The sequence below is a fragment of the Pseudorca crassidens genome, chromosome 10 (assembly GCF_039906515.1).
Source record: "Pseudorca crassidens isolate mPseCra1 chromosome 10, mPseCra1.hap1, whole genome shotgun sequence".
Classification (NCBI taxonomy): Eukaryota; Metazoa; Chordata; class Mammalia; order Artiodactyla; family Delphinidae; genus Pseudorca; species Pseudorca crassidens.
In genome coordinates, this window is record NC_090305.1 from 26,383,651 (window position 1) to 26,399,670 (window position 16,020).

At 39.1% G+C, this 16,020-nt stretch overlaps 1 protein-coding gene across 1 annotated transcript in view; it reads left to right on the forward strand.

Annotated features, from left to right (window-relative positions):
* PKHD1 (PKHD1 ciliary IPT domain containing fibrocystin/polyductin) overlaps window positions 1-16,020 on the forward strand; it is a 425,823-nt gene that overhangs the window by 196,965 nt on the left and 212,838 nt on the right. The window contains exons 45-47 of the mRNA XM_067755820.1: window positions 1,983-2,117; window positions 8,065-8,200; window positions 10,958-11,204. Of these exons, the coding sequence (XP_067611921.1) occupies window positions 1,983-2,117; window positions 8,065-8,200; window positions 10,958-11,204 (518 nt within the window). The remainder of the gene's footprint in view (window positions 1-1,982; window positions 2,118-8,064; window positions 8,201-10,957; window positions 11,205-16,020) is intronic.

The window sequence follows — 16,020 nt, forward strand, 5'->3', positions numbered from 1 at the left end:
TCTAGTAGGGAACAACAGAATCATAGAGATTTGCAACCAAGAAAGATCATAGGGGTCATCTGTTCTTCCCCTCACATGCCTATTTAGAGAGAAAAAATTAAGGTTCAGAAAGTAAAGGGATTTGCCAAAGGTCACACAGTTTGTTAGCAGCAAAACCAGGTGCAGAATCCAGACTCCAGATGTTGTGCATTTGATACCCTAATATCCTGAATAGGACATGTTTCAGTTGTAAGGAAAAGTTCTGTTCATCACTGAAACGCAAAAATTCCAGCTCAAGGTGGCATTCTTACCTTCATCAATGAGCCAAATTTTCTCCCATTTTCCTTGAAAGGAAACAATGTTCATGTTATCCATTTAATTTTCATTATTTCAGTGATGTCTTATAAGAAAGCTTTGTATGCTCACTATTACCAGCACCATATAAAAATTATCCAGGGTCACTGTTTGGTGCTACACAGAGAAAATTACATACATTTGGTCTCTGCCACGTAGAAATAGGGAGCCTAAGATACACAGATGAAGAAATATATCTATAGGGCATTCAGTAAATAGAATAAAAACATATAATTAAGTCACAGTAAGAAAGTTAGGCATTTATTTCACCTATCCAACATAAAGGAGAACTATTTGGGAAAGTCCCAAAATACAAAATTGGGTTAGCTAACAGGAAGAGTCCCTATTGTATTAAGTATTTTCTTCTCATTAAATTCGATAAAGTACTTTGTTTCCCACAAGCATTATAAATATAGAGGTGACAAATCCCTCTTTTGCAGGGAAGCAATTCGTGCCTTGCAGAAGGGCTGATGCCTGTAATTAGGTAACAACTGTTGTCAAGTTATCAGTTCAGATCGTACCCATTTTGTTTACATAAACGTGTCTTCAAAGATCCATCATTTTATAAAAGCTGTCAGCACATACATAGTGGGAAATGCAAGCTATTCAGTTCTTGAAAATTCAAGCACAAAGACTGATTGACAAGTAGAAGCACCATACTGTGATAAATCAAGGCTTCCTTGGCCTTAAGTAATAGGAAACTCCCACTTTAAGGTACGAACGTAAGCATGACCCTATTTAGTAAACAAAGAGGCCACTGTGTAAAGGTTAACTGGTAGTCCTAACAGCACCCTGATTTTCAGGGTGGTTGAAGTGAGGCCTAGGAAAAGTTAAATGTCTTGCCCAAGATCACATAATTAGTTAATATGAGTGCTAGGTAAAAACCAAGGGCTCTGTCCCCCAGGCTAGTGTGATTCAACTCTGACAAGCTCATTTGGTTAATACTTGATCCTTGTTTAGGGCCACTAGCCCAAGCTGTCATCATTGTATATGCATATAACATATTTTGAGTCTGTAGTCATGCTGAATTACTTATTTCATATTTACAATTTTCTGACAATATTAGTAAACATATACAACACCGAGGAAAATGTTAAGTACTGGAGTTCTCGGATGCTCTGTTTTTCTCCATTCATTTTGTGTTACTTGACAGTTGCAAGTTTACTAAAGTAAAGAATTCACATTGACCTTTTTTTTTTTTTGCGGTACGCGGGCCTCTCACTGTTGTGGTCTCTGCCGTTGCGGAGCACAGGCTCCGGACGCACAGGCTCAGCAGCCATGGCTCATGGGCCCAGCCGCTCCGCGGCATGTGGGATCTTCCCGGACCGGGGCACGAACCCGCGTCCCCTGCATCGGCAGGCGGACTCTCAACCACTGCGCCACCAGGGAAGCCCCACATTGACCTTTTAATGCATCAATTGTTAGGAGGAGAAATGAAAAGTATAGAGGGGATGTTACCAAAGGGGACTAGTTAGTGCTGACCTCACGGCAACTCTGGGACGCCCGCACAGATATTGATGGACAAAAGCTGCTTAAATATGGTATAGCATGCTTGTTTATACTTCATCAATAATTAAAGAAGCTACAGGAAGTCTGCAAGAAAACCCAAGCCTCAGACCTTTGACATAATATATGCTGTTGTTTTATAGATTTTTAGAAGTAGCAATCTTCACCTGAAAAACTTCCAGGTTTATGCATGCAGAGATTTTGGAATTGACATCTTGGAAAGTGATGCAAATACTTCAGTTACTGACAGCTTATTACTTGCTCATTTTGCCCCCAAGGTAAGTGCCTTCGTGTGATTCTTTTATGTTGTCCATCAAAACAGAATCGCATGTGTTGGGTCCCCTGCTAATCCAGGATATGTAATTTAAATAGCATTCTTTAGTAAATCTTGTATTTAATTGGTCAAATTTGGAGGAGCTTTTGATTTGTAACAGTGGTGATGTTTATCATAAAATTCAAATACACACAAGATTTCCATGTTATGTGTCCATGTACATCACAAAAGCCCTGAGTGGTTCGCAGAACTCTTTTATTTGTTTGCGATTTAGCATTATTGTCCATACAATTCAATAATAAGCCTAATAATTTTAGGGTCATTTACTCTAACTTCCCAAGGATTATGAGGTGATTCCAAATTGTCTTTGTGCATCTGTGGTTTGCCAAGTTTCGACATCAACATTTTGTTCATAGAGTTCTTACTCTATTTAGGGTCCCTGCCCCAGAGAAAAAGGTGATATAATTTACATTGTTTGCTTAATATACTACGGTTTCTTATGTGATTCCCTAATACTTGCCTCAGTGTGGGTTTCTACATGCTAAACATCAACCTATAGATGACTTCCCTGCCACTGCATGGCCAGGGGCCCAGAATGTAGGTGAGCCTTAGAGGACTTCCTGGATAAGAAGTACTAGTTCTCAAGGGAAGTCCATGGCTGCCATTGGCTTCAGACCTATAACGGGTCCCCCAAGTTCTTTTTCTTGAAGGAGTTACATGAATATTCGTGTCACATTGTCAGAATAATCATAGATGGAAGGGACCTAGAGTACTTCTGGGGACCAAGGAAAGAGCATTCTCTTTAGTTTGTTTCTGAATGCTTTGATCAACTGATATTTAAATGATAATTATTGACTTTAGTACTTCCCTTGACTATTTCATAGCTATAGATACAAACATTAAGAGTAAAAAATCATTTTCTTACTAAGCTACATTTTCCTATATTTAATTCTCCAACTTCCTTCATTACTTCTCTTCTGAACCATTCTTTTCAGGAGGGAAAATACCTGCCAGTTTTTCCTTTTCTCTGAAAGGATTACCACCTTGAGAGATTATTCTTCTTTTCAGGTTGCATAGTTTTCGAGAGAACATGGGACCCAGATTTAGATTCTGTGATACTGGTTGACCCAGGCCCTTAAATGTCTCCGAAATAACCATAGAGAAGATGCTGAAAATAAAATGCCCATCAAGCTGAGTAAATAACTGTCCTGGCAAATCAATGTCACAACATCCTAACTGATGCTAAATAGACATCATAATTCATGGGAGAGTGACATAAGTTAAGAGATAGATTATGACAAAAGGGTGCTTATGAGGTAACAAAAAATAATCTCACCCCTGGAGTGTGATTCACCAGCAAGGTAATGCAACTGAGGGCTTCTGAGTCTCCTAACAAGTGAGTGCAGAACCAAAGTCCCTGGATGGAAAATGTTAAACAGCTTGTTCTAGGAAAGGTCTAGATCTTGATTAGGCATCCAAATCATAAAACCATGCAACTTTAGAGGTAAATATTACCTAAGAGTTGGTCTAGTTAGAACTCCTGAATTTACAGGTAAAGAAATGGAGGCTTTGGGGAGTCAAATGATAGCCCAAAATCATGCCCAGTATTGTGGAGCTAGGACCACCTGGATATCTTCCCATGCCTGGTCTAATACTCGTTTAATTACATATGGAAGATGGCTTTGGCAATAAGCATTTATTAGTGCCTACTCCAGTATTTTCTGAAGTGTTTTTCATTGAAGGCTGGTCCCAAGGGAGACTCTGAGAAAAGAAAGATTCTTAGGTTAATTACACACAGGATATGCTGTTTACCATCCCTCCCATCCCCTGAAACTCACATTGCATATTAACACTTTAAAATCTTCACAAAGTTCTAGAGTTAAAAACAAACAAGAAAAATATCTATGAATCTTTAGTTAACACAACATTGCTCAGATTTATTTGGGAACCACTTTATTGCTGTATAAAACTGTGTTAATTGTTTTTTTTTTTTTAAAGAAGGATGCCAAACCTCTCTGTGGTTGTGGAAATCTGATTTTAGCCTCTTTCTTTCAAACCTGCCATTTCTTTAGGAATTAAAATTTTCAGAGAATTTGGCTTAACTATTCTTAGACCTTCCACCCATGTATAATTGGTGACACACAATTATCAGTGAGTCTTTTTAAATTTATTTTTATTAAAAAAATTTTTTTAACATCTTTATTAGAGTATAATTGCTTTACAATATTGTGTTAGTTTCTATCAGTGAGTCTTATTCTAAAACAAACACTAGTTTCTGGAAGAAAACTAAGTTTTCTCTGGAAGAAAAAAGGATTTTTTTTCCTTTAGGCATATTTGTGTATGCCTCATACCCAGCATTACCTTGTTACTGAGATGGGTAGAATAATTTTCAATGAGGATGGCTTTATTATGCAAGAGAAGGAGGTGCGCTAACCATCACTATACATGCTAGATTGGCTGTGTGGTTTTGTTTGTTGTGCGGGCCTAGCCTTCCATCTAATTAGCACCCCTTTTCACACTCTTCAGGATGTCCTGATTTGGGTGTAAATTATGGTCATCCTACTTTTGGAAGTAACTGTAGGATGGTTGCCTTTTTGTTGTTATTGTAATTAATTCAAGCAGATGATACTACTTTAAAAAAAAGTCTTTTTCGGACAGATGCTGTTGGGGATGCTTCATTCTTTCTCCTATTTGTCTCAGGGTTACTCCTCATCTTCACTTGTGGATTTCTCTTCCCCAGTTTAGACTTTTCATCTTTTTGTTTGTCTAAATTCTATCGTAGGACCCCTTCTTCTCTCCATATACTTGCTCTCCCTGGGAGAAATCTCATTTTCTCTAGTGGTTTCAGTTATTACCATCCGCATGCTGATGTCTCCCACATATTTGCATTTATTTCCACCATCTTATTTCGTGCTTTCAGTTTGCAACCCGTTTTCTCTGTTTCTTTTTTTCTGCTTTCGGAACTTGATTTGTCCTGCATTGAATAATATCTTTTTTATATTTACTCATTCGAATGTTATTCATTCTGTTGTGATTGTTCACGTTGGACTTAAACTTGTGACACACCTGCTCGTCTTCACAAAGTCTTAATTACATCGGCACTTAATTACATGAGCCATGCAAGGACCTTAAACTTCTCTAACTTCTTTCTTCACCCTCCCATCTTATACATTATTTTTCTCTAGTATTGTCCCACCTTTTCAAACAAATTGTTTCATGGAAATATAACGTTTATGGGGAAAAGTGCACAAATCACAAGTGAAGAGCTCAATGAATTTTTATAAAGCAAAAACCACGTGCATACCACCCAGATCTAGAAATAGCACATCACCAACTCCTCTGAAACCCCTTCATGCCTGCTCCCAGTTAACCCAACGCCCAGCCCCCAAGCCAAAGGAGAACCATTATTTAGACTTCTCAGACATAGGTTAATTTCAAATCTGTTTTTGAACTTTATATAAATGGAATCATAAATCGTGTAACTCTTCTGTGCCTGGCTCCTTTGGCATAACATTATGTCTGTGAGATTCATCCATGTTTTTATATGTTGCAATCATTTATTCTTCCCGTTGTTACGTAGTATTCCACTTTATGGACTCTATCACAATTTTTTAAAGCTATGTTGCTCTTGATAACACATTTGCTTGTTTCCAGTTTTACGTTATTACAGAGAAAGATGTTATGAACAATCTTGTATATGTCTCTTGGTGTTCACAAGCATGCATTTCTGTTGAACATGTGCCAGATTGTAAAACTGCTGACTCAGAGTATATCCCTTCAGCCTTAGTGGCCGATGCCAAACGACAAACAACAATTACAAGTATTTAAACTTGTACCAGCAGTGTGAGAAAAGGGTTTCATAGCTAGGTCTTGGAATTTCTCTTGACCAACATTCTGGAGATTTTCTCCATGTCTCTGTAGTATTGGAACTCTTGTTCCTGATTCCCCTGTCTCCCTCCTTTCTGATTTAATTCTCATTTTATTAGCCTGCAGTAACTTTCTTAACTAACTGGGGGTCTATGGAAGTTAAAGATTTTGACCTACAAATGGAGACCCCCTTCTTGGAAGGTTGTGGCTATAGACTACTAGGTTGGAGTTCATTTTGCCTTGACGTTTTGAAGGCAATTCTTCATTGTCTCCTAGCTTCTAGTCTTGAGGTTAAAGAGTTTTTAGATACTCTGTGCAAACCATTATATATATATAGTATGGATAAACAGCAAGGTCTTACTGTATAGCACAGAGAACTATATTCAATATCCTGTGATAAACCATAATGGAAAATAATTTTAAAAACCATATATATATGCTGAATCACTTTGCAAAAAGAAATGAGTTTTTAGATACTCTGATTCTAGGTCTTTTATATGTAACCTATTAGTTTTTCCTCTTTGGAAATTTTTAGGGTCTCGCCCTTGTCCCTGGTATTTTGCAATTTCAATATGGTGTACCTTGCTGTGTGGCTTTTTCTTCTAACCACTGTATTAGGCTCTGGGCCAGACTTTTCACTGTGGAAAATCATATCCTTTCCTTCTGGGAAGGTTCCTTCACTTATTTCTTTGATACTTATCTCCTATATATTTTCCTTTTTCTTGAAATTATTATTATTTGGATATTGGCTCTCTAAATTACTTATCTAATCTTCTTAATTTTCTCTCTGATTTCCCACTGCCCCACTGCCTTTTTATCCTACTTTCTAAGTTATTTCATTTTTTCTATTGAATTTATTATTACTGCTCTCCTGTTTTTGTTCTCTTTTTCTTTTCCGAAATATTCCTTTTTAGGCTTCTTCTTGTTTCATGCACATGATATTCTTATTTCTCTGATGTTATTAATGATAGTTTTTAAGCTTTCTTCTGATTTCTATACTGGCTTTGTCTCCACTGGGTTTCTTTTCTTCTTTTTGTTTCTTTTTATCACAGTCTTCCATGCTGGAGACCCTTGACAATTTCTGGTGATCCTCAGACAGACAATTATCTTTAGCAACAGAACAGTGAAGCACTAACAGCTTGATTAGATGGAGTCTGTTGAAGAGATTTTGTGGAAAATCCTGGAAGCAGTTTTTGTTTCTTTTTAGACTTTTTACTATTTATTTTTATATTAACATACAGTAAAATGGACTTTTTTGATATACAATTCTATAAATTTTAACGTATGTGTAGATTTCTGTAACTACCAACACCACAATCAAGATACAGAACAGTTGCATCAGCCTGAAAAAACCTCCCTCTGACTCCGTTTCTGTAGCCACATCCTCTTCTCATGTCTAACCCCTCGGAGGTCACTAATGTATTCTCTGTCACTATAGTTTTTTCTTTTCAACAATCATATAAATGGAATAAGATAGTATGTAACCTTTTGAGACTGGCTTCTTTCGTACCCGAATCCTTTAGTATTTATCTAACTTGTATTTTATTCCTTGTTATTGTGGGGCAGTATTCCACTATAGGGATCTACCACAGGTTTACCTACTCATTTGTTGAAGGACATTTGAGTTGTTTCCAGATTTGGTGATTGACTACAAAGAAAACTGTTTTAACCATTTGTGTAAGGGTTTTGTATGAACATAAGTTTTCATTTCTCTAAGGTAAACACTTAGGAGTTGAGTTGTTAGGTCAATGTTAAGAGTATGTTTAATTTTGTAAGAAAGTGCCAAACTATTTTCCAAAGTGGTTGTACCATTTTGCATTTCCACCAGCAATGTATGAGAGGTTCATTTATTTCTTTTCCTCATCAGCACTTGGTACGGTCACTATGTTTTCATTTAGCCATCTAACAGGTGTGTAGCATATTTCATTGTGATCCTTTGTCATATATTTGATTTGCAAACATTTTTCCCAGTCTGTAGTTTGTCTTTTTACTCACTTAATTGTTTTTATTCATGTATTAAAATTGTATTTCATGTGGCCAGTCCCCTTATTTTTCTTCCCTTTTGTCCCCCTTCTAAATCACAGGGAAGCCTGTGTATGTCAGCTGGGATCAAAACTCCCAAAAGGTGGGAACTGACAGTGTCTAACACAACCTTTGTGAATTTTGATCTCACTGACTGTGTGGCCATCAGGACCTGTTCAGGCTGTTCCCGAGGACAGGGTAAGTTGAGCAGATAAGATAGATAGTGAATAAGGCGAGTACTCACATAAATGTGATAAATAGTGACAAAAGCCATTGTGACTCATTGTTTCTTTTAGTTATAAGATTGCATTAGTTGAAACTGCTGCTCAAATCTCCTAAGAGAAATTCTAGAGGAGGCCAGGTGCTCCCAATGTGGCTCCTGCAGCTCCCCAGTCTTTCCCTATATGGTGCCTATCACACTCTATGACTATGGTGCCATGTCTCTGCTGGACTCTGAGCTTCATAAAGGCAGGGATCACATCTTTCTCTCTCTCTCTTATTGAAGTAGAGTTGATTTACAGTTAGTTTCAGGTGTACAACATAGTGATTCAATATTTTTATGGATTATACTCCATTTAAAGTTATTATGAAATATTGGCTCTATTCCCTGGGCTCTACGATATATCTTTGTAGCTTATTTATTTTATACATACTAGTTTGTCCCTCTTGAGCCCCTCCCCCATCTTGCCCCAACCTAGCCACCAGTTTGTTCTCTATATCTGATCACATCTCTTTTGCTCAGAGTTTTATCATTAGTTAACTAGTAGCCTGATGCCCAGTAGGTTCATTGATTAAATCAATGAATGGAACTGGACGGATAGACATATGGATATAAACTAACACACATGCAAGCTTTCCTGAAAGAGCCAGAGTTCAGGTACTTTATGTTTGCAACAGCCCAAGACTTGTTGTATGCACCATAGGAATTCTTGTCCACTTGTTAACCACATCTCAGAGGCAGTGAGAAATAACCTTGGAGAACTCATGGGCCAAGGTGAAAAGAAGCAGAGAGCAATCTAGTTGATTTGATCATTGTAAACAGACAAACCAAGTGATTCAAGTAAACATGCTCTTGTGGTTTGAATCACCAATTTAGATAATTGTTTGTTTTTTTAATTAAATGAATAATCAGCAAGTTTCCACTGTGCTTTTTTCCACCCCCCCCCCGCCCCCCCGCCATAGGCAGAGCCAAATATTGTTTTTACTTGGGTGGCATCTGAGTTTAAGATTGTAGAAATAATAATGGGAATGAAAAATGCCTTATGGCAATCACTTCAAATCATAATTCCTCAGTCATTTAATAGCTTCACTGTTTCATATCATTCATAAGACACTGAAAAAAAAGCACCCTGCTCCTTATGAGCGCTAATCTCTTCCCACTGGATGGTCTTGGCGGAGCCATCTCCTTCATTTGTTTAAAAATTGTCTAGTCCAGGTTCGGTTTAAGGAACTGGGCAGTGCAGAGATGAAAAACACATAGTTCTTGTCTTCCAGCGTCTCTCCATCTAGGCACAAAAATAAATGTCTAAGCCAGCGATTGTAATAGTGTGATAAGTCCAGTACTAGAGGATTGAGCAAGGTCTGTGAGGGGAGCAAGGTAAGGGGTCAGGTAAGATTTCATCATAGAGTGCCTGGAGCAGGATTTAGAAAGGTGAAGAGAAGTTTGCAAGGAGGAATAGGCAGAGAAAAGTTTCTAAGTATTAGAAACAGCATATGCAAAAAAAATTCCAAAGAGCAAGTTATGATTGGGGAATTGCAAAGAAATCCAGTATAACTGAATTGTAGAGCTGCTTGTGGTATTAGATGAACTACAGAAGTTGCCAGAGGTGGAATCGTGGCATCTTGAATGTGTGACAATTCAGTCCATGGACTCTACTGGGATGAGAATGAAAGCATTAGGGCCTCTCTTTGTATCAATATTTTATTTTAAAATTTTCCTTTTTTGGTGTATTTTATAAGGTATATAATATAGTAATATGGTAGCATATATACTAAGAGATGTGTACTGAATTTTTAAATTTTAATGACAGGAAGGTGAGTATTAGACCACTGCCATCGTTTCTTCCTGGGCAACTGGACTGGCAACAGAATCACAGTGAATCACATGGAGGTGGCATGAGGGAAACCCTGCTAAGAAGTGTAGCCCTAGAGCTAGTATTTGAAAAATGTTACTATTACTATCTACCCACGTGATTGATTGAATATTGCTTTTGAGGGTAAATGATTAAAGTATAAATCTCATAAAAAGTGGGGTTCGGTTTGCCGTAGAGGAACTAGAGCAGAAAGATGGAGAGACTAACCCACAGCAATTTTAGCGTTTAATAATTAGTCAATTAATGTTATGTGTCATCATTTCCCACTAGACCACAATTTCTCACCCTTGGCACTATGGCATTTGGGGTTGCATAACTTTTTTTTTGGCTGCACAGAGCAGCATGGGGGATCTTAGTTCCCGGACCAGGGATGGAACCTGCACCCGCTGCAGTGGAAGCACGGAGTCTTAACCACTGGACCACCAGGGAAGTCCCTGGATAACTTTTTGTTGTGGGAACTGTCCTGTGCATTATAGAACGTTTAGCCTCATCCTTGCCTCTACCCACCAGATGCTCGTAGCCCTGCCATCCACCCAGTTGTGACAGCCAAAAATGATTGCAGGTGGTGCCAAATGTCCCCTGGAGGGCAAACCACTCCCGGTTGAGAATCCTTGCCCTAGAATACAGGCTGCATGAGGGCAATGCCGCTACTGTTCCTGTTTCCCTCTCTCTCCAGTACATAGCACAGAGCCTGGCATATAGTCAACACCTAGGATTTTTTTTTTCTTGAATAAATTGAGTGGATTGTAAAACTGTATAAATATGCAATTTAGAATACTGAAAATATTCCCGTGAGTTCAGTTGCCATTTGTGATCATATTCTTTGGTGTCACTGCATCACAGTCTTTCTTCCAATTTATAGGTGGATTTACTGTCAAGACCAACCAGTTGAAGTTTACAAACTCTCCAAACTTGGTAGCATTTCCATTTCCTCATGCAGCAATTTTGGAAGACTTGGATGGGTCTCTGTCCGGGAAAAATAGAAGTCACGTTCTTGCTTCTATGGAAACCCTTCCAGCTTCTTGTTTGGTCAAGGCCAGCTTCAGTCAGCTTGTCCATGGAAGTGTCTGTGAGGAAAATGTTCTCTTCCATCGTATGTCTGTTGGTTTGTAAGTTGAATTAACTCTACATTTTGGCTTGTCAATGCACATGCATATATCATCCATGCTGTTGATATTTATAAAAGCGAAATTGTTTTCCGGAATCTTCTGGAAGTATTTAGTTCTACAAAAGTGATGTGGGGATAATTTTGACAGCTGTCAAATCATAAGTTTACGGTAGTTTTGGACTGATTGAAATGGCAGCTAACTTTCAATAACAATGGACCAGGTCTCATAGCCCTTGACCTCTTATTGGCATTTTGAGCTAATAGCTTCCTCTTGAAAAGACTTGCAACCAACAGAGAATCTGAAATATATTTAAATTAAGAGGATTATTAAAAATTCCAGTAATGTCCATTCTCATTTATGTACACCTACTCCCCCTGAGCTCTTTTTAAGTGTTCAGTATGCTCCAGGAAAGCAATTGCTGATGCCTCCCTATTACTTGCAAAGTTGCTTCACCCCAGTACATTTTCCTTGTTAATTTCATGAACTATTGGATTTGTACAATACATTTCCTATTAATATTGGAGCAAGGACTCCTTGGTTATGCTACCCAAACTACCATTAAGTCAGCACCTGGGCTGTTTATAATGCATAATAGGATTGCTTCTGCCCTCTTTAATTTCCAGGTAAAGATTGCTGAGTGTCCAGGGTTCTATCTTTTACCTATTTCAAATGCATTATATACATTTAGCCACACTTCTTTCCTTTTGTTTTGTGTCCTAACTGCATGAATATTAAGTCAAGTGCTTCAGCCAGATCATGCTGGCATCTTATTTAAACAGGTAAGCTCCAGAGAGTGAGCCTATATGGTCAGGATTGCACTAAGTCTGCATTCTGAACGCATATGGCATCAGTATCTTGACATTCTGTTTTAGACACCTTAGTAATATAATACCCTGCTAGCATTGAATCATCTGAAAATGCTCCACTTTTGCTTTCCAAACTGTTTATTATTCTATCTAATGTTAGTGGACCCAATTCCAGCGAGTAAAATAACAATGTGGAGGGATGTATTTTCATTTCTAACCATTTGGATTATACAGAGCATGCCTTTTCTTTTCATCCTTAGGAATGCATCCTGATTTTTATCATTTTAGTGATTTTAACAAAGATGTTTTTAATGAGCATTTTGAGCTTTATTGAAGTTAGCGATTTATTTCTTACATGCGTTTTTTCCAAATGAGGAAAATTAAAATAGATTTATGTAGTTAAAAAGAACATTCTGTGCTTGCATGATATTGATTTCTCTGTGTTGTTGATATTCCTTTTTTATGCCTTACTTGGAGACCTACTGGGAGACTGTGTCTTACAGAGGCGTTTAGTGGCATTAGAAGGCTCTGCAGGTGGAATCCTCTGAACATCTGCTCTTGGAGAATCTTCGGACAGGATAATTAGGTGCTTACCTAGGCAGCAGGTCATGATCCCAGCACTCAGGGACTGACAAGGTCAAAAAGATAATAATCCTGATACTGTATTCTAAGTAGATTCAAAAGACTCCTACTAGGGTGAAAAACTTGCCTTGGTTTGTTTGTAATTTTCTTGGTTTTAAAATAGAAAACCTCGTGTCCCAGAAACCCCTTCAGTCTTGAGAAAACCAGGATGGTTGGTCACCCTACTCCCTAGGCTTCTATTTAAACATTTTCAGGTTGATTCACAGGTCTGCGGACAAGTGCTCAATGACCCCAAATTCGCCCCAGGGGAGTCTTAGCACACTCCCAATTATGAGCCTCTTAGCCTTCATGTCCTCATCTCTAGGGTAAGGTGGTTGGGTTAGATGATCTCGAAGGCCTTGCTAGTCAGAGTGCATCAGTGTGGCCTGGGATTAGACTTGGGAATCTCAGACTCACCGCAGACGTTCTGAGTCAGGACCCACAGGGGACTTATACTCAAGGTTTAGAAGCACTGCCCTAAGGTCTTTCTAACTTGAGCTTTCCAGGATTCTATCCTCAGCTATTTGTGTTCAGTGACTTGATCTCTGTCCCAGAGCATTATAACCTCATTAGGAACATGTCAGAGCTAATGAGCAATTTGAATTCTGCGTAGATACAAACCTTGCTGCATTTCATGGAGAAAGGATTAATTTGTTGTGCTATTTGCCCTGGAGCACGCACCCTAAGAGTTGATTTACAAAACTCTCAGGGTTCCCATCTTTTGGGGTTGCATGTTGATGGAGATCTGATGTGGCACAAGGACCCTGCCCTCTTCCCTTTCAACTCTTAGCCTCCTCCTGCCTCCCTCAGCCCAGGTCCCCAGAGGGCAAGGCGTGAGGGCTGCACAGCTGTTTAATGGGGCACCTCTGCCCCCTAACCAGCAACCGAGTGCTTGGAGTGTGATCTCCTCCTTGGAGGCCCCTTCTGGTTCATGTTCACTATAAGTTCCTTGTTTGACATTGGTGACCTCCCCTCACTACCTTTTCCAAGAGTGATGGGTGCTTACATTGTGGCATTTCCAGTTTTGTACCTTCCTCTGACTTGACCTTGCAGTTGGGTTGACTGAGGCTTAAAAATGTTTGAAGTTGGTAATAATGTTTAATATTTAGGTGAAGGAAAGATTCCCACCCTCTACAAGGCAGAGTCTATTTTCTGTTTTGCTAAAATGATGACACGCTTGGTTTGGGTGAGTTCTCTCTCACTTGCCAGCTCTAAAAACGTGCTTTCTTTAGGGGCCACAGGTACTCAGCATAGCGTTCCTTTCCTGGCTTCCAATCTCATTCTCCCAGTCCCATCCTTCCTGATAAGACTGGAAAGCATTAGCCCTATCAGTGTAAGTCAGGACCTCATTTCAAAAAAATGTCAGGCACGTTTCCCATAGAGGCCTCATAATGGCAACGTGCCTCACATAGTTCCTGGATTTACTGATCCCACATTTCTTATGTCTAGAGATAAATTACCTGCAACGAGGATCATCTCACCAGTGGATTTCTGTGAGCTCCTTCTAGACCTCCTTTGTAAGTTCGTCTCCCTGCCCCTTAAATGCTAGTGTTCCTTAGGGTTCTGTGAGAAGCTTTCCTTGCACGTCATGCTCTTCCCAAGTGATCTGGATTATTCCACAGCCTCAGTTAACAGTCACTGTTGATTCTAGATTTTGTTCCTCCAGTCTGCATTGCTTTATTGAATTCCAGATCCATTTATCCAATCTGCCCTGCGCAGTATTGAAGTCACTCGCCACAGGTGGCTACTGAACACGTGAAATGTGGCTCGCCCAGATGGAGATGTGCCATAAGTTTCAACTATACACCTTATTTCTAAGACTTTGTATGAAAAAAAAGAATGTAAGAGAGCGCAACGATTTGTTTATATTGCTTACATTGAAATGATAAGTTTTGAATATATTGGGTTAAATATATTACTAAAATTAATTTCACCTGTTTCTTTTAAATTTTTCATTGTGGCTACAGTAAAATTTAAGATTCTATCTGCGGCCTGCACTTATGGCTTGTATTATATTTCCGTTGAGCAGCTACGCTTTCAGTATTTCCACTAGAGTATTCAACAGCCATCTCAAACTCAACTTGTCAAAACTGAACGTATGGTCTTTATTCCTTGGACCTATTCCTCCCTCGGTGTTCAGAATCTCTGGGTGTTCAGACAGCTGATTCAGTTATATCTAAACCAGAGATGGGAGTCATCCTTGACTCATCTTCTTACTTATTCCTCACAGAAATCACCTACCAAGTCCAGCCCATTTTATCTCCTAAAAAATCTCTCCTGAGTTTTTCTACTTCTCTCCTTCCCAGCTACTCTAGTCCAGGTTGACACTGCCTCCCACCTGTATAACCACAACAGCCTCTTAGCTTGCCACCTTGCTGCGATGCCATTCTTAAACTTTTTGAGGCTTTGTAGATCGGATCTGGTCTTGCCATCCATGCATTTCTTTGTAGAAGCTTTGTCAAGGTTTCCCAGTGTCTCCCGATGAAAGCCTGCCATTTGTAATGTCTTGTGGGCACTTCGTGACCTGCTCCTGTTTGTACTTCTAGCATCATTTCTCAATGCTCTGCCCTCCCTTCCCTGCATTTTATGCCTCAGCCATACTCAACTTCTTTGTGCTTTTCAGCCCATAAGGCTCAGCTTCCATGAACTCAACATGAAGGTTGTTTTCTCTGGTAAGCTTCCCCGAGCTTTCTGTACAGCTTTTGTATCCCTGCTGTGTGCTGGCTCTCTATACTTGCTCTAACCAATACTCGTAGCTCCTACATAGCTTTATAAATTGCCCCTCCCTCCTCATACATGGTAAGTGGGGCAAGGATAGGGTTTTCTGTTTGTTTGTATTATGGTGCCCAGTACCATGTTGAACATATAGTGACTCAATAAAATGAATATCATTTAAGAAATTGTGGACTCTCCCAAATCGTCCTGTAGTGTCCTTATTGTCCATTTCTCTCTTAGGACATATTTATGAGGAGTCCACAGCCCTTAACTTTTCTTTAGAAGATCCAGGATTAAAATACTATCCTCAGTCTTTGTTTCTAAAATTCCTAGCAACATCAAATACTTAAGAATATCCTTTCATAATGTCTTCTGGGCTTTTGCTTGCCCGGGGCTGTCAGTTGATCAGATGATTTATTTTAACAGCTGATTTCTTCTCCACTCTGCCCCTACCCCACCCACCGAATCAGCAGTTTGCGTACATTTGCAATCCTTTTCTTTTCCTGGTGGTATAGATGCATAGAATTGTGATGGGGGGAATGAGAATGAACTTTCACAATTACCATCTGGGAATTATTTGTTTTTTGGTTTAGAGCACTCTACAGCTCCTTCAGTTGACATAGATTTATTCAAATGTTAGTAAATCAAGCCTTGATCTGTCTTCCAATTATGTA